At 43.6% G+C, this 23,160-nt stretch overlaps 1 protein-coding gene across 2 annotated transcripts in view; it reads right to left on the bottom strand.

Moving 5' to 3' along the window:
• Positions 1-7,304: 7,304 nt before the first annotated feature.
• Positions 7,305-23,160, bottom strand: part of LOC116646688 (histone-arginine methyltransferase CARM1-like) — a 281,582-nt gene continuing 265,726 nt past the window's right edge. Inside the window, exons 10-13 of one of the 2 annotated variants that reach the window (XM_032427556.1) lie at positions 22,799-22,888; positions 20,831-20,968; positions 12,130-12,219; positions 7,305-7,928 (exon numbers count right to left, since the gene is read on the bottom strand). In XM_032427556.1, the coding sequence (XP_032283447.1) occupies positions 7,919-7,928; positions 12,130-12,219; positions 20,831-20,968; positions 22,799-22,888 (328 nt within the window). In that variant the 3' untranslated portion in view covers positions 7,305-7,918. Of the gene's footprint in view, positions 7,929-12,125; positions 12,220-20,830; positions 20,969-22,798; positions 22,889-23,160 lie in introns of those variants that run through there. The other variant, XM_032427557.1, reaches the window with a different exon arrangement.

The raw sequence follows: 23,160 nt of genomic DNA, 5'->3' as shown, positions 1-23,160 counted from the left end.
TCAGCCCATATGTAGTCCGTAAGACCAAGATGGGCTCCAGTCTAACCAAAGTTGGAGGATGTGAAGTTATGCACATTGTCAAAGCAGATCTGGATACAGGGACCCAGCTGTCACCCCATTTTCCTGCTGTTCTGCACATCCAAACTCCTGGAGAGAGCTGTCTTCATCTACTTTCTCCACTTTATCATTACTCCCTTCACTCTTCACTCCTGCAATGGCTTTAATCAACATCCATGTTACTCATTCCAATGGCCAAATCTCCATTTTCATCATATTTGACCTGATGGTCACATTTGACACAAACTATTCCTCCCTCCTCCTTGAAGCAAGCTCTTCTCTTGTTCCACGTCACTCCACCCCTCTGACCTTACGGGGCCAACTACTTAGTCTCTTTTGATGACCCTTTCTTCTCCAAGTTTTACATATTAGAGTTCCCTGCTCTTGGTTTTCTTCTCCTCTCTATACTACCTTCCAAGGGACCGCATTTGGGTCTGCGCTCTAATTACCACCTGTATGCTCCATGACTCTCCAACCCCTGACTCCAGACTCTGTCCTCCTGAGTCCACATGTGCACATCTAGATGCCTGCCTGATAACTCCACTTTGATGTCAAGTGGCCATCTCGGACCCCACAACCTCACAACAGAACTCTTGATTTCTGTCCCCAGACCTGCTCCCCACCTACTCTTCTCCATCTTAGTAAATAGCAACCAGCTGCTCAGACCAAAAACCTGGGAGTTGATCTTGATTCTTCTTTTCCTCTCCTACCACCATTCATCAATCTACCAGCGAGTTCTGTTACGGTCATCTCCAAAAGAGATCCTGAATCTCATCCCTGTCCTCCTACCCCAACACCCTGTCTCTCATTGTTTTATTGCAGCAGGATTTTCCTGTTTCCATTCTTGCCCACATACAGTCTACTTCTCAAGAGCAAGCAGGAGGTGAGATAGATTCACTCATACCACCCTCTGCTTCGAACTCTCGAATTGCTGTTAAGTCTTTGCCTGAGTTCTTCCCTCTAAATCTTGAGGTGGCTCCCTCTGCCCCAGCTCAGGGCCAAGCACTTTGGTGAGGTTCCTCTGAGGGCCGCTGCCCAGTAGCAACGTCCAGGACCCTCCACACCTCATCCCCCAGGATTATATTCTTCACAGCACTCTGCACATTCCAAAATTTTATGTGTTTCTTTGCTTATGTGTCTACTCTATGTATCCCTCCCACTATCATGTGAAAGGGAAACTTTGTCTATCTTTGTAATTTATGTATCCTCGGAGCCTGGGATGATGCTGTATTGGATAGGAGAGGCTTAATAATTCGTCAGCAAGAAACACTCCCAAAGCTCAGGGGTTGAAAACAACAAAGGTTTGTTTTCGCTCAAACTACATGTATGACATAGGTTGGCAGGGGAGTTCTGAGCTATTCAGAGACCCAGGCTGAAGGCAGCTTTACTGTGTGGTGACACTGTCACCTCAACAGGAGTCCCCCAATTACTGAGGAAGGAGGGGGAACAGGCATGGAGAATCTCACGCCATCTCTTAAATGCTTCCACACGGAGGAGACATGCGTCATTTCTGCTCATCCTGTACAAGCCATAGCAAGTCACAAGGCCATGCCTAACTTCAAGGGCCCTGGGAAATGTGATCCTCTTCTGTGCCTGGAAGCAGAAGAAAACTGGAAATAGTGGTGGGCGGCACCCTCACACAAGCAAACCTAGTATGCCTGATTCTAAAGCTCACGGTGCCTCCGTGTTTGAAAGAATATGGCCCTAGAGTTTCTGTTTTGATGAACATATTCTTTCAATCTGATTTCTAGTTATTTCTTAATACCTGGGAAACGGTGCCAGTAGCCTCTGGTGCTTCTGAGGTATAACTGCTTTTGTTGTGTCCCCCAAATAACTTGTGTCCCCCAAGTAACTTGTATCCTGGTAGGTTACAGATAAGTGGGGTTTCCATAAATTATTTTACTTATTACATTATTTTAACAATGATGAATTACGTTTTTAATGGAGACAATATATTTGAAATATCAAACTAACGTATTTTTGTTTCTTCCTTGCATCATCATCCTTTAGATCATCTTTTATGACTGGGGGCAAGAGATGGTGAACAAATGAAGGGATGAATACATGAATGAGGTGATTTCTTGGGCAAGACAAGATGTTTAAAATGAGGCTCTGAACGGAAAGTGGATTTTTCTAAATTCCTTTCGTATATTAGGGACCCAACCAAGAGTTCCTCATGTACAGTAGAGAGGATGCTACTCCATACGGGAGAGCTTGAGACTGCTGCCTAAAGGTGAAGACAAGATTATGAAGCAGGAGAAAGAAGGTGAAGACAAGATTATGAAGCAGGAGAAAGAATAGTCACTCCCTCCGCCCCAAGCAATTATGGGTTGCAGAGGGGAGAGAGTCCCGTAGATGGGGGTGGTCAGGCATGTGGGCTTTTCCTTCTTGTAACTGAAAGCACAGCAGTTTTAGAAAGTATGTAAATGTGAGACTAGGAGAAACTGGTAAGAATCCATTTCCTATGATAGTATAATACTAGCTACCTGTAATGACCCAGGCACTGTGTTATATGCATCATACACAATCATTTCTTTCAGCCCTCACAAAGAACCCTCTCGCCATTACTTCAACAGATAAGGAAAGTGAAGCTAGAGAAGGCATGTGACTGGCCCAAGTCTATCTAGGATGTGACAATTCAGGTGTCTCTAACTAAAGAGCCCACACCTTTAGCTGCTGTGCTATCATGTTACTTTCAGTCATAGTCAGTCTAGAGTTTAATTGATTTGCCTGCTCAGAGTCTCTTCTTCCCCGAATTCCTCCTCATACTGCCACCAAAGAGATCCAATTATGCCACTCCTCCACTTAGGACATGCAGAATAGGCTCCTCATTGCCAGTCAGTCCAAAGTCGCCATGGCAGACATTTAGGAAAGGAGCTGCGGAATGGAACATGGGATCAACACTTGTACAGCAAGCAATTACCCTCCTTGCTGCCCGAGGTCTTCTCCCATTTCATTAGATAAGTTGATTCGTTCAATAAGCCTGTGCATTACAGCATGTCTTAAAATGCTGTCTATCTTCTCCACAGATGGATATTCACTTGAAACAAGCTACTACACCACACCTCTATGGCCAGGGTGTGTGATAAGCATGATCTCACAGGCTCCTGTGCTCAGAAGTGTTTGGGGTTTAATGCCCTGTGGTTGTCATCTTGAAATCTGTAGTACTTTTATCTTTGAGTTTGTGTTCTGTAAGTGAAATATGATGGGTCTATGCAGCCTACACCCAGGGCTTGAAGCCTTAACTCACAGGTGGTCCCACCTCCCTAGTGCCCCTCTGAGATGAGTTCTCATCCGCCCACCCAACTCCAGGCCTCCAGGCTCTGCCTGGCCTCCCAGTCCCTGCTCCTGCCTCTGATGACTACAGCAACCTGGTGGGGTGGCCCAAGTTCTACTGTTACACTCCACCCAGCACAGGTGGGGTCAAGGTCAGGCACACATCCTGCTGCTTCTTGGGGTGGGGCGAGGCAGTGCAAGTCCCTGCTCTGGGCTGAGGTGACCACAGCAAGTTCACCGGGCAACTCCATGCAGCCTTCTCACCCACTCCCAATCCCAGGAAGTTGCCATGTCTTGGGGGTCACCTAGCCACTGAAGGTTAGAGCAGTAGGCCCATGAAAGGGGAGATTCCCTGATCTACCCAGACCGGTGTCTGCTTCTTCTTTCTGCACAGGGCGGTGCAGATTATGTAACCTACTCTCAGGATTCTCTGATGTGTTTCTTCAAATACAGTGGAAATGTCAAGTCGTAATAAAAATATGACATTAAGGTTACCTCCAAGGGTGCTGAGTGCAAGACACTAGCAATTTAATAAATTTAGGCTTTTGCATTGACCTATGTTAATGTGTGATTTTATGCTATTTTGCATGGCAAGGGAAGCTTCTCAGAATTCATTTGATTGTTAGATCAATGTGAAAATGCATTATCTGCCTGTCTTGAGCATGCCCAACTGTTGACCTCTTCAATTAAGTAGACTTGAGAAAGAAAATTCAATTACAATGAGCAAACATTTCTGGAACACTTTCTATGTGTAAGGCCCTGTGTCGGGCCTTGTGGGGAATAGGCAGATCATGAGATTTGTTCCTAGTTTGGGAGTGCTTACAGGCAAGAGGGGAGGTAGAGATACACGTCTGGGTAACCGTGGTGTAACACACTCTTTTCCTTATCAAAGCAAAGCAAATGGAATTAGTGGTCAAGCTGGACTGTTGTTAGGCAGGACCTCACGGCAGGAGATGCTAGCTCCTTGCTTTAGGTCCATCTCCCTTCTTCAGGAATAGAATTCTACTTCTTTTCAGGGTCTGTCCCTTGGGAAAGATGAGTCTCTCTCCAGCTCAGTGGTAAATCTCGATGGGCTTCTCTCTCTTTGTGGCAAAGTCTCCCATTGGTGATCGGCTTAGAGATGGCCATGTGACTCAGCTGTGGCCCATCAAGCATGAAGGCAAGTCTCTGGGTTGCTTTTGGAAAGACTTTCTTAGTAGAGGTAACTTTGTGGTTAAGGGCGCAGTCTCTGAGGTGGACTGCCTGCTTTATAATCCTGGCTCCACCGCTGGCTAGTTCTTCGTCATCAGGGGAGTCACTTAACCTTTCTGCCTCCATTTCTTCATCTTTTAAGTGGGGTTAATAATAATACATAGCTAATGGGGTTGTGGCAAGGATGAAGATTACTTAATAAATATTTGCAAAGCACTTAGAAAAGTATCTGGTGCACAGTAAGTGTTATGTAAGTGTTAACTGTCATTATCATTATTTTGAGACGAGATGCCAGAGGTGATAGTCTCTTTCATGACCCTGGATGTCTGTGTGTCTGGATGTGACTCCTGTAACTTCCACTGTGGCCTTGTGCACATAAGGGTGGTTGGCCTAGGAGGGAGGAAAGCGGAGAGAAGGAGAGAAAGAGAGGAAGAGCCTCAGTCCTTGATGAAGTCACTGACACTGTTACCAATCCTGGAGTCCATTCTACCTCTGGACTCCTTGTTATGAGATGCTAGACATTTCTTGTTCAGGGTGTTTTCCGTCAGACTGTCGTGTTCCTGGAATCAAGGGTGGCTTCCTGGTGTCTGTCCCAGAGCCCCTCTAGGGGTGTGCCTTCCAGGTCCCACAGGTGTGCTGGCTGTGGACTCTCCCAGAGCAGCTCCTGCCAACCAGCTGTGCCCCCATTGCTGGCCTTATCTTAATTATGATGGGATGGCTTCCTGAAAGGCCAAGATTTCCGAGACTTCCAAGATCTCCCGAAATCCACCATCTACTCTTGATATTCACAGCACATGTGCTTTGAAGTCTCTTTCAAATTTGCAGACACTATGGCAATGTAATTTCTCCATAAAACACAGTAAGTTAACACTTGAACAATCCCCTTTGATTCTTAATGATTCTATAGATCTAAGGACAGGAATAAGTAGTAAACTTAATAATTTTTCCACTAAAATAAACTCTACCCTACATTACATCATTTCTTAAAAAGCAACACTAAGAACTTACATTTCCAGAAATAAGGTGAAGAGGATGAAAAACATTTGCAAGGAATACATCAGGAGAGTTATTGATTACATGGAGAGGCGTTCTCTAAATGATTGAGAAACGACACTCACTCGCCCACACCCACAGTTTAAATATATGGATATATATCCATATCAAATTTGTGCTTCAGCAAAATCACAAATTCATAAATATTACATATCTTTGGGATCATTGAAAGATTCGGAAATACTATCAATTTTTTTGGCATGCTTAAAAGTCATGGTTTTTCTCTCTTATGCCCACTCCCAGAAACTGATAATGTCTTCCTAGAGTGTGGGCTGAGAAGGATGGTGAGGGCCTGTCCTGTTGGGTGGAGATGAGTGCTGGGATCAATTAGGAATGTCTGCCTTACTACTGGGTATTTACCCCAAAGATACAAATGTAGGGATCCAAAGGGGCACGTGCACCCCAATGTTTACAGCAGCAATGTCCACAATAGCCAAACTGTGGAAAGAGCCAAGATGTCCATCGACAGATGAATGGATAAAGAAGATGTGGTATATATATACAATGGAATATTACTCAGCCATCAAAAAGAATGAAATCTTGCCATTTGCAATGACATGGACAGAACTAGAGAGTATTACGCTAAGTGAAATAAGTCAATGAGAGAAAGACAATTATCATATGATTTCACTGATACGAGGAATTTGAGAAACAAGACAGAATCATAGGGGAAGGGAGGGAAAAATGAAACAAGACTAAACCAGAGAGGGAGACAAACCGTGAGACTCTTAAGCTCAGGAAACAAACTGAGGGTTGCTGGAGTGGAGGGGGGTGGGAGGGATGGGGCGGCTGGGTGATAGACATTGGGGAGGGGATGTGCTATGGTGAGCGCTGTGAATTGTGTAAGACCGATGAATCACAGACCTGTACCCCTGAAACAATACATTATGTTAATCAATTAAAAAAAAAAAAGGAACGTCTGCCTTGGGTGTGGGTTGTGTTGGTGTGGACAGCAATACAGTGTTCCTGCAGTGCAGGGTTTCCCAGTTTCTGCCTACTCTGCTTGAAAGGTGATTAGGAGGTTGTCAGGCCTGATTCCATAATTACAATGACTCTTAACTTCAGGATAAAGTTATGTACTCAAGCAGTGTACATTTACTGAGCACCTTTGATGCATGAAACATACCCTTAGGCATTGTAGGAAATTAAAAAGTGAATCCGACTCACTCCAACCCACAAAGACATTGGTTAATAGAAGACAAAGACTGTGTGTGTGTGTGTGTGTGTTTAGGGTATGAGGGAATACAGAGCTGCAAGAAAGGGTTAGACTAAGGGAGGGACAGGAGATGTGTCAAAGGCAGGAAAGCATCCTCTGAGTGAGTGTGGAAGGTGGCAGAAGGCACGGCAGTGAGGGTTCACTGGATGGGAAGCCCCGCAGTGATGTAAGGAAGACTTGGGCTGGATAGAAAGGCAAGACTGTCTCAAACGGAGCGGCCAGAATGAGCCAAAGCAGCACAGTGGACAGCTCCCAGCTGTGGGCGACTGACTGGCTGGTGAGGACATGTCCTTGTGGTGTTATTCCAGTTTCTCTCCCTCCCCCACCCCCGAGTGAGCGGGCTGCTGTGGGCTTCATTAGCTTGTTGTGCTGATGTGACATCCATTTTCATAAGAGTTTTCTGGGCCAGGGGAAAACCTGCTCTTTGCAAAGATCATCTTTCATCACCATTTGACGTGTGACATATAACAAATGTCTTAAAGTAAAGGAGAGGCCCCATTGGTATCTCGCACTATATATTTTTATTGTAAACCTAAAAGAACTGACAAAGGTTCCATCTTTATTTCCTTAACTACATACAGATTCATCAAATATTACCAATGAAGAACATTCCTGACGTCCTATTATTCCATTACACGAATAAGGCAAAAATTCTTTAACACATTGCTGAGCTAGAAACTAGTGTTGATTGGTTGAAACTGTGAAAACAGCTTAAAATTGTCCATAGAAGCTCACTCCTAACATGCTCTTATGCCACACATACGCATACATATAAACGTGAGGTAGGGTTTTGTTCAATTTCTGTTGTAAATGCTTCAAGAATGAAAGCAGAGCTGTTGGCTTTACTAAAACAATAATAAAGAGAAACCACAAATTGAGAAAAAATTGTTCTTCAGCGACATGCGGAAAGCTGTAAAGAGCCAGTCTAAGAAGCACCAAGAAACAGACTTGTCAATAAAATGAGGATGCACATTTTAGAGTTAGAAAAAAAATATGAATTTAAATCAACCTAATAATCATCCTTGTAAAATTTAGAGTGCATATTTGGAACATGAAATATGAACTTGGATGTTGAGGGACTTCTCAGGCCTTCATTTTACTTATTGATTGGCTTGTGGCTATCTTCTAAGCAAACCTAAAACAGAGAAGGTGATTTCTATGATACTGAGTAAATAGGTTCCATCTCGATCCAAAGCTCACGGCAGGCAAGCTGGGTGTTCTCGTCCTCTCCCTCCCTCCTCGTCCCCTCCCCCTCCCTCCTTCCCACTCCGTGCCCTTCCTGGAGTTTTTATGGGCAGCTTTAGATCTATATTTACCCACTATATTTAGTAAGTTTGATTATGCATAGCCTAAATTCAGATCTGAGATGATGATCCAGATTTTTGTTCACTGAAAGAACTTTCTTTTCTTTTCTTTTCTTTTATAGGTTTACAGCAAAGATGAAGGACCAACTTATTTCTCGCTCTTCCTGCTATTCGGTAGGCTTGTTTTGCCTCAGGCCTTTGCCCTCACTGTGCTTTTGTAGAAGGCTCTGCTTGCACATCTGCCCGTGCCAGTTGCTTCCTGACATTTAAGTCGCCACTCAGTTGCCACCTCTTCCGAGAAGCCTCCCAGATTACTCAATGTAAACAACACTCACATCCAATCCCTCGCCACTGTCTGGCCCAACACTCTGTTTTCTGCTATCCCTTTATGCAGTTTTGGGTTTTTTGTTTTTTGGTGGTTTTTTTTGGTAAGTTTTCATGTCACTGAGAAAAAATTTTACATACAGTAAAATTGACCTTCTTTATTGTAGTTCTGCAAGTATCGACAAATGCATCCAGACACGTCCTGCCACCAGGACAATCAAGATACAGAAAGTTCCACTGCCCTGAACTGTTGCCACATCTCTTCATAGCTAACCCTTTCTCAAGCCCAGCTCTGAGCTAGTCTTTGTATCCGCAGTGTTGCCTTTTCCAGAATGTCATATAAGTGGAATCATATATTATGTAGCATTTTGAGTCTGGTTTCTTTCACTTTCTTTAGCTTAATTTATTTGAGACTCATCTGTATTATTATATGTATGAGTATTTCTCTCCTTTTCATTACTGAAAATCGTTTCATTGTCTGGATGGATCATAGTTTGTTTATTCATTCTCCATGAGTTGATTCCAGTTTTGGTGATTACAAATAAAGCTGCTATAAACATTCAAATACAGTTTAATTTCAGATGTATAAATACCTAGGAGTGAGATTGCTGGGTCATCTGGTAAGTGCATTTTTAACTATAGAAGAAACTGGTGAACTATGTTCAAAAGTGTCTGTACGATTTTGTATTCCTACCAAGGATGAATGAGAATTCTGGTAGCTCCACGTCTTCACCAGAACTTGGTATCGTCCAAATTTTCATTTTAAGCCATTCTCATAGTTGTGTAGCTGTATGTCATTATGGTTTTAATTTTCATTTCCCTGTTGGCTAATGAGGCTGGACATTTTTTTAAGTGTTTATTTGCTGTTATATCTTCTTTGATGGAAGGTCTGTTCAAATCTTTTGCCCTTAACAAAATTGTTTTCTTATTATTGGGCTTTTTTGAAACTATTGTATCATACATTCTTTCTATATTCTGGATATTATTTTTTTTCAGATATGTGATTTCCTAATACTTTCACTCAGTTTGTAACTCATCTTTTCATTCTCATCATGTGTCTTTCAAAGGTAAGTTTTTAATTTTGATAAAGGACAATTTATCCTTTTTCTCTTTTCAGGAATTATGTCATATCTAAGAAATTTTTGTCTAACCCAAAGATCACAAAGATTTTCTTCTATGTTTTATTCTCAAAGTTTTATATTTTTAGGTTTTCTGTTTCAATCCGTGATCCCTTTTGAGCTAATTTTTATAGATGGTGTGAGATATGGGTGGGAGGTCACTATTTTTATTGCATATTGATATCCAATCATTCCAGCACAACTTTTGAAAGGCTGTCACCTCTCCATTAATTGTCTTTGCAACTGTGTCAAAATCAATTGACTGTAATGGTGGATGTTCATGTTTTTAGTAATTAACTTGTTGATCTTGAGATGTTTTTAGCATGCCACATTAGATGTTTTTAGATGATATCAGGGGTCAGACAAAAAACAAAAATGAATCTTTTGTTTTTGTGTGTAAGTCTATTTTTTTTTTAAAGATTTTATTTATTTATTTGAGAGAGAATGAGAGAGAGCACATGAGATGGGGGAGGGTCAGAGGGAGAAGCAGACTCCCCGCCGAGCAGGGAGCCCGATGCGGGACTCGATCCAGGGACTCCAGGATCATGACCTGAGCCGAAGGCAGCCGCTTAACCAACTGAGCCACCCAGGCGCCCGTGTGTAAGTCTATTTTAAGCCCTAAGAATGGGTAGAATAAAAAGCAGGTGGAGAAAAAGTTACTTATTTTGATGGAAAATTACCAATAATTCCTCTGGGTAATGCCAATTACTTTAGTTCTCCAACACACACACACCCCTGTGCCGCTTTTCAGTTCCTCAATAGCAGATTGGAGTTCACTGTCGGGGAGCAGAAGGGCATTACCCCAGCTGAACATTTAACTGAGCATCTACTACATGCTAGGTGCTCTTCAAAGATTTGGTCATTTAGCACACATCCTCATTGAAGATACTGAGGCCTAGACATTAGGAAAGGGTTAGTGAAAAGTAAGAATCAAGATCTGGAATTCCCAGGGGAGTCACATTTTTAAGCACCCTTATCTACTTAATTAATTAATTAAATACATCAGTCAGCCATGGTGCTGAGTGATAGAAGGGCATCTGCTGTCCCCCCGCCGACCCAACATTCTGTGTGTTTGGACAGTGCTGTGGTCTTGAGTGTCACTGAACCTGGACCAGCCCTCACTTTGACCTTGTAGCCACTGTGTTTGTGTCTTTGTGCAGGGCTGGCCAAGGCCAAGGCCCTTTCCCCGTGTTTCCTGGTTAAAATCTTGTTCTTCTACGGTGAAGTGAAGTGGGACTCAAGAGTTACTAGTTCACGTGGTTCTTGCACTCAAAATGTGGGTTTTCTAAAACCCCACGAAAATTCATTTTCTATCCCCAAATCCAAATGATTCTGTCTGGAATGAACTACAGATCATCATCTATTTACTTACTGAGAGAGTAGGAGCGCAGAGACCAGTAAGCAAAGGGAGAAAGACAGGAAACTAGCAATTACTGAACACCCATTATGTCAACTGTTAAGTACTTGGACATGGTATGGACATCCTTGTGTTGTTTATCCCATTTCACAGATGAGAAGACTGAGGCCTAGGCAGGTCAAATTGTCCTAGTGAATAGTCAGCATGTTCTGGGGCCACAATCTGTGCCCTTGACTTTACGTGACAGGACTGTGTAGGGGGATGGGAGTGAGAACTCCCCTCCTCCCTCAGAATTAAAGATGGCATCCACATCCCTCAATGGGAATAGGCTTTAAAGATTCCTACTATGTGTGACAACTTGCACACAATGTAAACAATGGCAGCCTTGCCTGTTTTTCTCCTCCCACGCGTCAAGGTCACCATTTCATTTTCCCATCTCTACCAAAGAATTCCTGGTTTGGTTTCCTGTGTTTCTTCTCTTTAGGCTTTTCAGTACTATAGAGACATGATGCTTTGAATAAAAGCCTTGGGAGACATTATAATATGAGGGAAAAGTCTTTTTTTTTTTTTAAATAAGGAAGTCAAGAGTGACAGTGTCCGGTGGTTTTAATTGCGGGGTTGACTTCATGTGTGGATTGTGAGTGGGCTCATACTGACTAGGTGTAAAGATGGGGAGTTTTTCCAGAAACATCTGTCATGTCCATCTCATTGTGGCAAGTTCTTTGTATCAGAAAAAATCTGCATAGCTTCTAAAGAGAGGTATGTCCTGACTTACATGATCTCAAAAAAGGTCTCAAAAACATGTTTTCAATGGACTTGATGTTTTAGATGTATTGGAATAACTGCTACATAAAATCATCCGTTAGTGAGGGAAGGTCAGAGGAGCCCAGATTTAAACTCCACATTTTGCAGATGAGAAAACCGAATGCCAGAAGGAAGTGACTTTGCCTGAGGTCACACAGCTCATTAGAGCTCAAGTGGAATGAGAGTTCACTTTTTAGGACTCTCCAGTGCTCCCTGTTCCAGGATTAGATTGGTACATATTGAATTCCATTTAATGGAACAGAAAACATTCAACTCCATATCTCAAGATCCAAGTCTCCTCAGAGAGGAAGTGGGGATGCTTTTTCTCCTCATAGGAAAGATGGAATTAGTCTGACTCTCTTTACCAGGTCATGAGGTCAGTTGAGATTTTATATACATGGGTGTGAAATGGATGAGAGCATTTCTTACCTAAAGAAAGGATTCTTTAAATCGAGGATGTTCCCAGATCTGAAGCCTGTCTGGTTTACCAGCGCCACAATCTGAATGTCATAGCTCTGTCTGGATGGCAGAAAACAAAACAAAAAAACCATCATTTGACAAGACCAGTTATCTTCACAAACCCTGAGGGTGCTTTCTACACATACCTACCTAATTCATGAGTTTTGTTTTGTTTTTTATTAACCTAATGTATTATTTGTTTCCGGGGTACAGGTCTGTGATTCATCAGTCTTACACAATTCACAGCGCTCACCATAGCACATACCCTCCCCACTGTCTATCACCCAGCCACCCCATCCCTCCTACCCCCCACCACTCCAGCAACCCTCAGTTTGTTTCCAAAGTCTATCGTGAACTTATCAAATTCATGAGGGTTTTAAGAGTGCATGGGTGCCATCTTGTACATGGCCATATGTGTTTATCTGGATGCTACTAAATATTTATTTGTTAGAAGACTTTGACAGTTATAATCTCTTGATCTAAAAAATTACCAAGTTAATGGTGTTTCTGGTTTTACCAAGAGCAATGACAGAAATGGTTTTAGTTAACAGAGGTACTTCGTGAGTCACCCATTGATGTACCAAAACAATCTTAATTGTGCAAAGACTGGGTAAGTTAAAATCTCAAACTGACAGAAAATCTCAGACTGACAGTTGACAAATGTGATTGATTTTAAGAGGCCCCAGATGAAGACTCATGTAATTCCAGTGAGAACTGGCTGATAAGAACAGCTAATAGGACATATCCTTGATGACTAAAATGAAGGAATTATGTTTATGGGATTTTTATTAGTCATATATATGCTCGCTCTGCCTGCCACTCCCCCTGCTTGTGCTTCTCTTCTCTGACAAATAAAATCTTTAAAAAATATGTATTTCTTCAGATTATACAGTGTTACATATTCACTGTAGAACAGAAAAATAAAGAAAAATAGAAATTAAATAAAATAATCCATAACATCACTGGACAAAGATTCTTCTACTATAGAGTATTTTCTTACCCATTTTTTATAAATGTAAATTTTTAATAAAATCATCTAAAGTATTCCTTCATATCTCCTAATTTGATTTAACATAAGCAAGCATTTATCCTCTAATTCCTTTTAAAAAAAATTTATTTGGGAGAGAGAGAAAGCAAGAGGGAGAGCATGAATGGTGGGGAGGGGCAGAGGAAGAGAGAGAAGCAGACTCCCTGCTAAGCAGGGAGCCAGATGCAGGGTTGGATCCCAGGACCCTGAGGTCATGACCTGAGCCAAAGGCAGATGCTTAACTGACTGAGCCACCCACATGCCCCATCCTATAATTCTTCACAATGTATTTTTCAGTATTATTATATGGGTATAGCACCGTGTATTTAATAATTCCCCACTGTCAAATATTTATATTTTTATAACATATTATAAACATGTAATAACATATTATTACTTATAGTAACAAAAATTTCATTTTATGACAGAAATTCTGCTGTAAAGGACGTTCTTATAATACATCTTTATGTCCTATCAGTGGTTATTTCCTTGGAATAAATTCTTAGTGTTAGACTCACCAGGCTAAAGCACATAGACATTTAAGGTTCCAATACCTACCGCTAAAATGAATTCCAGAAAGTGGACTGAATTACTTCCTCACCTACAAAGTATAAAAGTGCTAATTTCATTACACATCTTCCAATCCCTAATATTTTAAATGTTTGGGGTTAACATATTATTATTTTAATTTGAATTTCCTTGACGGTTTGGCTTCCGTTTCAAATTCCAGAAATTACTAAGGGATACAAAGGCCACCCTGTCATTACCAATAGTGGCCTGGGAAGGTGTATGTATAATGTCAGATCCTATGAAACCCGTAACTCCAGTTCTAGATTTTATCGGGGCCAATTACAAAGTAAGAGGGAAAATTAAAACAAAAAAATCAACGATGTCCTTTGATTCTGTTTCAACTCCTGTAATTGACCCCCAAACTACTCTGTTGTAAAATGTTTCTTCCGTGATACCCACATCCAGTAGTTCACTGCATTTGTGATACTTGAAGGAAGATGCGAGACACGGAGACACCGAGCTCCTCAGGAGAGGGGCAATCCCTGGCCACGGAAAGGCTGAGAAATCAGCCTCACAGGTAAGTCAGGGAGGGACACACCTGCATATTTTTCCCAAAGGAAAGACACCTTCTTAACAATATTTGAAGTAATTAATACAGGACTTAAAGCAGAAATGGGGGACCCCGAGGTCTGCGCAAACGTGTGTGTCCATGGATGCATACAAGGCCCAAGAGAGACCTGTGTGGCCCCAGGTGTGGTCGGGAAGAGTGATCAGTAAGTTCCTGCCACAGGGTGTTCTGCAAGGCCCTTTTCAGAACGCTAGATAAAATAACACTGTCACTTTATACTCACTTCTCTCAACCCGCTCCTCTCCTTGACCCATCCTCAGAGTCCTAGCTTCCCTCATGGAAGGCAAAAAGAGCTTCATGTCATGTTAGGTCATGGCTCAGCGTGGTGAGTGAGAGCTGAGATTTGTTCTCAAAGCCCTTCTGTGTGCACGTGGGGGCGACGGGGAGGATGGTTGGGCAGGCTATTTTGATAGTGATTCATCTAACCAGGGGAGAACGTGCCCTTCCTGAAGTCTGCAGAAAAATCATGCACTCTTCTATCCCAGGAGCAGTGTCATCCTAGCACCACGACACCCAGGAGCCCAACTCCAAACTCCATAATTAATGTGCAATGTTGATAAAGCAACCAACAACGGAGAATCTTGGGGTGCCTGGGTGGCTCAGTCGTTAGGCATCTGTCTTCGGCTCAGGTCATGATCCCAGGGTCCTGGGATCGAGCCCCGCATCAGGTTCCCTGCTCGGTGGGAAGCCTGCTTCTCCCTCTGCCACTCCCCCTGCTGGTGTTCCCTCTCTCACTGTGTGTCTCTCTGTCAAATAAATAAATAAAATCTTTAAAAAAAAAAAATGGAGAATCTTTCAAGACTGTGTATACAGGATCCTAAATAACTATCAATTCTTTTGAACCAATTATGTAGCAATGTGTATTCTTTAAAAAAAAAAAACACAAAAACCTAGTTCTTTGCCAGACTTAGTCATTTTATTTTTTTTTTACCTTTATTATTTTTTAAGATTTATTTATTTGACAGAGAGAGACAGAGCGAGAGAGGGAACACAAGCAGGGGGAGTGGGAGAGGGAGAAGCAGGCTTCCCGCCAAGCAGGGAGCCTGATGCGGGGCTCGATCCCAGGACCCTGGGACCATGACCTGAGCCAAAGGCAGATGTTTAACAACTGAGCCACCCAGGCGCCCCAAGACTTAGTCATTTTAAATCTACAGAGCAAGTGACATACGCAGGGACATACTTTAGTTCAACGACTGAGCGCAAAATCATTGCTTCGTATACCAACATTTCTTTCGTCATCAAGCAGAGACTGGAAACTTGAGAACAACATATGCAGGGCATGTCTTTCTAAAGAATGCGGTAATTCACGATAATTTCGTCTTATTAGAGGAAACAGATGGTACGGTAGACGGAGAGGCTTAGTGCTGACCACCAAGGAAGAAGGGGATGGAGAAAGAGAAGTGACAGGAAGCTTGGGGAGAAAATGGCCCAAGTCACCGAGGATTTACTGATGGTGAAGGAAGGAGATAGAACTTCAGTGGTATAGACCCCACCCCGTTTTCTTCAGCGGGGTTTGACCGAGCGTGCCCCAGGGAGGATGAGGGATGACACACTGGGGTATGGAAGAAAATACGGAGCTCTGATTTTTAATTTTGTCAGCCCTAGGACGCGAACGCAGTTGTTCACCTAACACCTACTGAGCACTAGCGAACTCGCTGGGTAAATGCTAGATTCTAATCGCCAGCAAAGAGTTAAGGTACGTGTTAGGCTCACCTAGTTCCTCAGGTTTTGCTAAGGTGGGATGGTTCAGTAAGAGTCTGATTATGGGGTCCAACATGACCGAGTGAATACCAAGAATGTGATGGACACATGGGCCAGAGCTAGAAGAATCTGAGGAACACTGAAGAACAAAGAAACGTCACGTAAAGCTGCGCCAGCAAATACTCTTACTTTACTGCACCGCATCGGGCACGAAAGCTTCCCCTACAGTTCCTTCTGATGCAGCTGTCCAAACATATAGGTATTTCATGGAGCAGTTCAGTGATGACCATTAGGAGCAGCATTTGGAGCTTCAGAAGCTTTAGCTCTTTGGTCAGCATTTCTCCTAGTTTCATAAAACAAATCTCATTAAACTCCCTATAAACCAAATTCCCTGGCAAACCTGAGTACAGCAGACCCTCACAGAGATCCAAAAGTTTGTTTTGTTTTGTTTTAAGATTTTATTTATTTGGCAGAGAGAGACACAGCGAGAGAGGGAACATGAGCAGGGGGAGTGGGAGAGGGAGAAGCAGGCTCCCCACTGAGCAGAAAGCCTGATGTGGGGCTCGATCTCAGGACCCTGGTATCATGACCTGGACCGAAGGCAGACACTTAACGACTGAACCACCCAGGCACCCCAGAGATCCAAAAGTTTTAAGTTATGTTCCAAAAAACATTGGCCCAGGGTAAGTGGATGAGCTAGACCCAAAATCAGCCTATGTATATATATATATTTTTTACATTCATTATTTTTATTTTTATTTTTTATTAGAGAGAGAGAGAGTACAAACAGGGGGAGCAGCAGGTAGAGGGAGAGGGAGAAGAAGGCTCCCCGCTCAGCAGGGAGCCCGAAATGGGGCTTGATCCCAGGACCCTGGAATCATGACCTGGGCCGAAGGCAGCTGCTTAACTGACTGAGCCACCCAGGCGCCCCTACATTCATTCTTTTTATTTCTATTTTTGTATCTTATGAGATACATGCTACATAAATTTCTATGTGTGTGTGTGTGTGTATATATATATACACACAGAGACATATCTATGCATGTGTGTGTCTATAGTATATAAATGTATAAACATACATATATATACATATATCTCTATATCGAGCACTTCGTCTTATGCTATTATTATTGTAGTATATTCACATAATTAAGAGATAAATGCTAGTATACTTAGGAAGACGCATATATAAATGTTTTTACTCATAGGTGCACATGACCAAAAAGCTTCATGGACATCACTTCTGTGAACCGGAGGGATATAAATTTCATAAAAGTTCCTAAGTAAGGTGGGTTCTGTTTGATCGTCCCAAGCACCAAAATGAATGACAGCCTCAGAATGACGGGGAGTCTGTGGACAAGAAAACGCTAACAATACAATCATAAATGGTCCTGGCTGGGAAAGAAAAGGGCAGCCGCTGCCCACACCCGTGTGGGTGCCACGCTCTCCCAGGAGGCCCGAGCTTAAAAAGACCGTTTGACAATAAGGAAGGGGGTGATCCTCTGCAAAGGCAGGACAAACAAGTAGCACCTTACCGAAAAGAGCATCAAAACACTGACATTCAGGAAGTGCTGAGGGTTGTAGAAAATACCAAGGAAGAGAAGAACTTTAAAGCAAGAACTCTGGTGAGATATAATATGAGAAAGAAAGAGAATACGCAGGAAAAAATAAGATTTTCTGTGGACCTACTGTGTATTGATGACTATACTATGTTCTCTCCTTTAATATCTGCCAAAACCTGGTGACACAATTACTATAATTTGCTGCTAGAGAAATTCATTAACTTGTCCAAGATCACTCAAGCACCAACCACATGCAGAGGAGATGGGACAGAACCAGGATGCATCAGATTCCCAAACCTGGCTTCTCTCACTACACTAGGGTGCTGGTCGAATATAATGAAGAACTTCCTCCCTCCCGCCTCCCTCCCTTTCTTCTTGCTGCAAAGTATTGTGGGCCCATAATATCTTAGCGTCTTCTTTCAGTTGTGCCAGATGAAATTCTTACTAAGAGAAGGACCATCAGTTATGACTTCTTCATTCAGGTGGTCATTCCACATCACTGCTGAATCTCTGAAGCGTATGAAGTGAGGAGGGATACACCATAGAAGACTCAGGCCTTCTTTTTGGGAAGCTCACATAAAGACAAATACTAGCAATATAACATCTGTGCGTTAAGAAAGGGACAGAGGCCTGGAGGAGCCCGGGAGTCACGACACAGGTATGTGATGTGAATGGTTTGCCTCTTTCTTCCCTACTAGGGGAACAAAGGAGAGGAGGGTAGAAAAATACGACTGATGAGGATGAAACCCTAGATATGTTAGAAAAAAGTAATGAAACAATAAGATGGTTTAAATTCACTCACCTAATTATACCCTAAGGTACCTTAACAAAGAAATATTTGAAAGCAAAAGAATGTTAAGCAGAAAAGGCAAGTCCAAACTGCAGGCTGATGTTGGGTACTGTCCCTGAGCAATTTTTTTTTTTTTTCCTGTAGGACTGGTCATTAAATAGATGGTTTATGAGGATTTAGGGAGAAAGTGGTAACTTCCAGGATGAACATGGTAAAAATCAGCATTTTCCACCTTTGCTCCTGGAAGCCATCCCCAAACAAGCAGAATAGAAAGACACTGCAGACCACAGACCTCCTTTTCTGTCTAACCGGGAGAAAGATACAATCCGCCCACTCTAACTTATGCATGAGGGCTACAAAAGCAGTTAATTGGTCATAAGCCACATGGGAAAAAGCACAGAAGTGCAAAGCGAAGCAAGAGAGCCCAGGGGCAGCCCACCTCAGAGAGTGCTCCCCAAAATACAGGCCCTGAAGATGAGGAGAGTTTTCTGAAATGCACAAGTTTTAGTCCTTGTTTGTAGCATCTTGGGCAGGAACTGGGGCAGGCAAGGCTCCTGGGCGGAGACATGTCTAGAACTGCAACACGGCAGATCCACCTAGAGACGCACAGAACAGCCATGCTTGCAGGAAGCAGGATGCCTCTGCAGCCACACCGATGGAGAGAGAGCGTGAGGCGAGGAAAACAGACCACGGGAGCACTGCCATGTCTCTCCCACCACAGGAACGCCTTTCTTGTAAATCACTTTCCAGAAAAGTTCCATGAACTTTCCAGAGGGGGAGGACTTAGAATCTCAAACAATTTAAAAATCACTCTTATAGGAGTGAGGAGTTGAGGATGGCAGCCAACGGAGGAACACTGGGAGGATTTTGGAAGAACTCTCCAAATATTTAAACAACTGCCGTGTGGAGGTTGGAACAGACCTCAGAAGCAGAAGTAAGATAAATGAGTACAGTTAATAGGAAGTGGTAGATAGGACTGACAGCAAGAATCATTTTTTAATCATCAGAGATGTCTAAAGGACATGACATCAATAACCAAAGACCACATGAAAAGTTACTTAACCTTAGTAGTAAAGAAATAGAAACCAAACAACCAGATGCAACTTCTAAAAATGATTTTTGGATCTATCAGATTGGCAAAAACCATAAAGATCTGTAATGGGCAGTGCAGGGAATGATGTGCCAAAATGCACAAGGCTGTCCACTGCAGTGTGAGTGGAAGTTGGTGCAACCACTGAGAAAAGCAGTATTTGTTAGAGTGCAACATATACATAATCTTTGATCTAGCATTTCCATTTCCAGGGATCTCACGTAGAGATATTCTTGCCACTGTGTAAACTTCCTGTTCAAGGATATTTAGTGCAGAGTTTTTTGTAATGGCCAAAAAAGGGAAACACCAGAAGCAACTCAAGTATCAATCAATCAGCGATTTTAAAAAAGACATGTTGTATATCCATTTCTGATGCACCTATTAAAATGACAAAGCAATCTATCTGCACAGATTCAGGACTCACTGCTAAGTGAAAACTTAAGTTGGAGACTGCTAGTTTAGTCCGCTTATAAAACAGCAATAAAAACCCCATGACAATTTTTGGTTAGTACACGCACAGAAAATCGCCTGAAAGGATATGGAGCATGGGGTCACATCTGGTGAGTGGGGTGAGGGGTGGCAGTGTGTGTGGACTCTAGACACTTTTGTAGTTTTGAATGTACATGTGAATGTGTTAGGTTTTTGTAATGGAAGAAATCGAGACTTCAGGAATGCAAGGGTTGATATGTGAGGTAGTGAGCTCTCTGTCGCAGGAGCATTCAAGCACAAGCCCAAGAAGCGGGGGGAGGTAGGGAGGGAAGGAAGTGGAACGGGATGACCTCTGAGTACCCTTAATATCCGGAGAGTCCTTGAACCACTCTGATTCTTTTCTCCTCTGATTTACCCAGGAGATGCTCCAGCAAGGTGAAAGAAAATAGAGCATTTTAAAAATGAGAGAAATCGAAGTAATCGCTGCCGAGGCCTCATGAAACCATTACCAGAGGGAAGCGGCCAATCCTGCAGTGCTTGTCCCCCTGGGTACAGATCGATGTTGCTGTGCTAAATTTGGGGGGGTGTGGCTAGCTGCAAGGAAGGCCAGGAAGCTGACGTGGGATTTAAAGCACTTGATAATTTGAGCCTTTGGCAAGCGCTCCCATGAGCGGATGGATGCCCTTCCTTCCTCCGTGGTCAGGTGGAGAACACTGCCCTTGAGTTATCCCAAGCTCCCCATCCCTGCCGCCCTGAGCCCGAGGGGGACGTCTGCCGGCTGGGTCCGTAGCTGAGCGCACCTGGCAAAGTCAGCCAGGCTTTTGTAAAGCATCCCGTCCATGTCTAGGTGCTGGACAGGCTCCCACCTCCTGCGCCCCCTTCCCCATATGAGCAGCGTGCAGAGGTGGTCTCCCGTCTGTACTCTCCTGCTTACCGTCTGTTGGCTACAAACAGCACTTTCCCTGAGAGGGTCTCTCCTTCTTTGGCAAAGAGAGGAGTGTGAAGAAGGCACCGCACCTGATACCAATGAGTCAGAGGCTCAGTTGGGGCTGTTGACAGCCAAACCGTTACCCTGTGGGGCAAGAGAAGAGTGAAGAGCCAATCATGTTTCCAGGCCCAAATTTAATGGACTGCGCTGGGGACCTGGGCTGAGAGTTGGTTTCCAGGGTTTTCAACTCATGGAACCCTCTGAAGAAAGGATAGCTCAGTTTAGGTCATTGCCATGTGCTGGGTCCGCACGAGAGCTTCATGTATATTATCCCACTAAGTCTTTAAAGTGACTCAATGAGGTAAGCCCTGTGAGGTTAAAGGACTTGCCCAACGTCACACAGAGGACAGCTGGAGAGCCAGGCTTCAAAGTCGTGGACTTGGCCACTCAATCAATCTGTACTTCCGAATCAAAGTTCATTAGAAGCCCAACTAGTAATAGAGTTCAACTGGGAAATGATTTGTTTGAAAAGCGTCTGTCAGGGTGAGAAGTCTGCAGTCTGGACTCTTCACTGTTTCATGCCAACCTGTTCAGGGAACCTGGTGGGGCTTCTAGAAGCCAGAAAAGCTCCTGGGGCAGATGGTCTCTACGGTCCTTCCAGCTCGGACATCCTGCATGGGTATGTTTAAATGGATATTCTTCCTTTCATACGAGGAGGTGAGAACATGTGGATGTGCCTCCAACACCAAGGTCACCTGTCCTGGGCTCAGGCTGTGTCTCTGGTTCGGATGGAGTAAGGTGCTCCTACAGGGTCCATTTTGACTTGAAGATTTTGGGGGGATATCTGACAAAATTTAACCGCTAAGTAATATAAACCATTTCTAGATCAAAATATCCTCAGGCATATTATGCAGTAGAACGCAAATTTTTTATAGCTTTTTAGGATAAAGCATTTAACTTCAAAGAAATTCTCCCCTTGGAGCGGGCCACTTCAAGCTTATCTCCCTTGCTCCTGCAGGAACAAATTCACTGGGGGAAAGTCGGAGAAACAAATGCATGGATCCCTTGGACAAATACGCTTCTGTGCTGTAGGAATGACTCGTACATCCTTTTCTTTCTCTCTGATTGTCAGCCCAGATGAGGCTGCCAGGGATCCCCTCCTCCCTGAGCCCCCCAAGCTCCCTGAGCTTTATCACAGACCCACGGGCCCTTCTCCCTCTACAGAAGCAATGACAAGCCTGGATGTTTCTATAAGGAGTAGAGGAGTGTGTACTGCAAAAGTTTTCCTTTTGCCTGGTCATGGGACCCAGAGCAACTGTCTTTACTCGTCGGACAGCACGAGAAAGCCTGGCAAGAGAGGAGGGGAGTCAGGAGGACAGCAGATATTTGGGGGGGTCCCAGGAATGGTGCAACCCTTACAAGGAATACCAGACACTGAGAGTCAACTTGTAGGTGGTCTTTCTCCTCTTTTCCCTTAACCTTTCAAATCTTTTCAGGAGGGGTAAGGAGTACATGATGAAAAGGTCACCTAATGTGGCCGTTAGCATTAGTAGTCCATGCCTGCCTGTCATTAAAGAAGGGCTCTAGTCTGAGAAGCTGAAGGTGTGAACCAGAGTGGGGGAAGGTAAGATTCTGGGTACACCCACACACAGGAGGTTCTGTAACCAGGACGATGCCATGGAAGCCAAGGCGGGAGCTTGGGGTCCTTCCCACCACCTATTCTGGAAAAGACCAACAGGGGCTGATGAAGCCCGGATCCTCTCTCCTTCCTTCAAATCCCAATCCAATTGCCTTCAGAGGTTTCACAGTATTTTAGCCAGGGCTGATCTGACACCATGGAAAACAGTCTCATTTCGACTTGGCCCTAAAATTTCAAAGTTGCGTTCACATCGGTGCTTTATTTTCTTGACACCTAGAGAAGTGAGCATTATGGCACGGGGCCAGAGGAGGCCCGGAAGGGGGGGTGATACCTACAGAGATCCGACAAAGGCCACATCAAACCAGAACGCCAGGCCGTGGACGAGGCCGGACTGCGTCAGCTGAAACATAAAGGGGATTTCTACTCTGCAAGGAAAAAGAGAGAGCAGAAACACTTGCAATTATTTTTGTTGTTGTTGACAGGAATACAAGACACATTTGTGAGATCAGCCAGAACATTCCCAGAATATTCTCTTCCTCTCTTAAGCACTCTGGCTCCGGCAGCAGGGTTCTCTCCATGTGTGATTCCTGCCTGGCTAAGGCCACACATTTGACCATGTGGCTTCTTGACAAAGCTCGGCAAGAATCACATCATCGCTCTGCAGTGACCCGGAGCTCCCCGGGGGCAGGGCAGCATC

This window comes from Phoca vitulina, unplaced genomic scaffold (assembly GCF_004348235.1).
Source record: "Phoca vitulina isolate PV1807 unplaced genomic scaffold, GSC_HSeal_1.0 scaffold37, whole genome shotgun sequence".
In the NCBI taxonomy this organism is placed as follows: Eukaryota; Metazoa; Chordata; class Mammalia; order Carnivora; family Phocidae; genus Phoca; species Phoca vitulina.
This window is presented reverse-complemented; position numbering and strand designations above follow the sequence as displayed.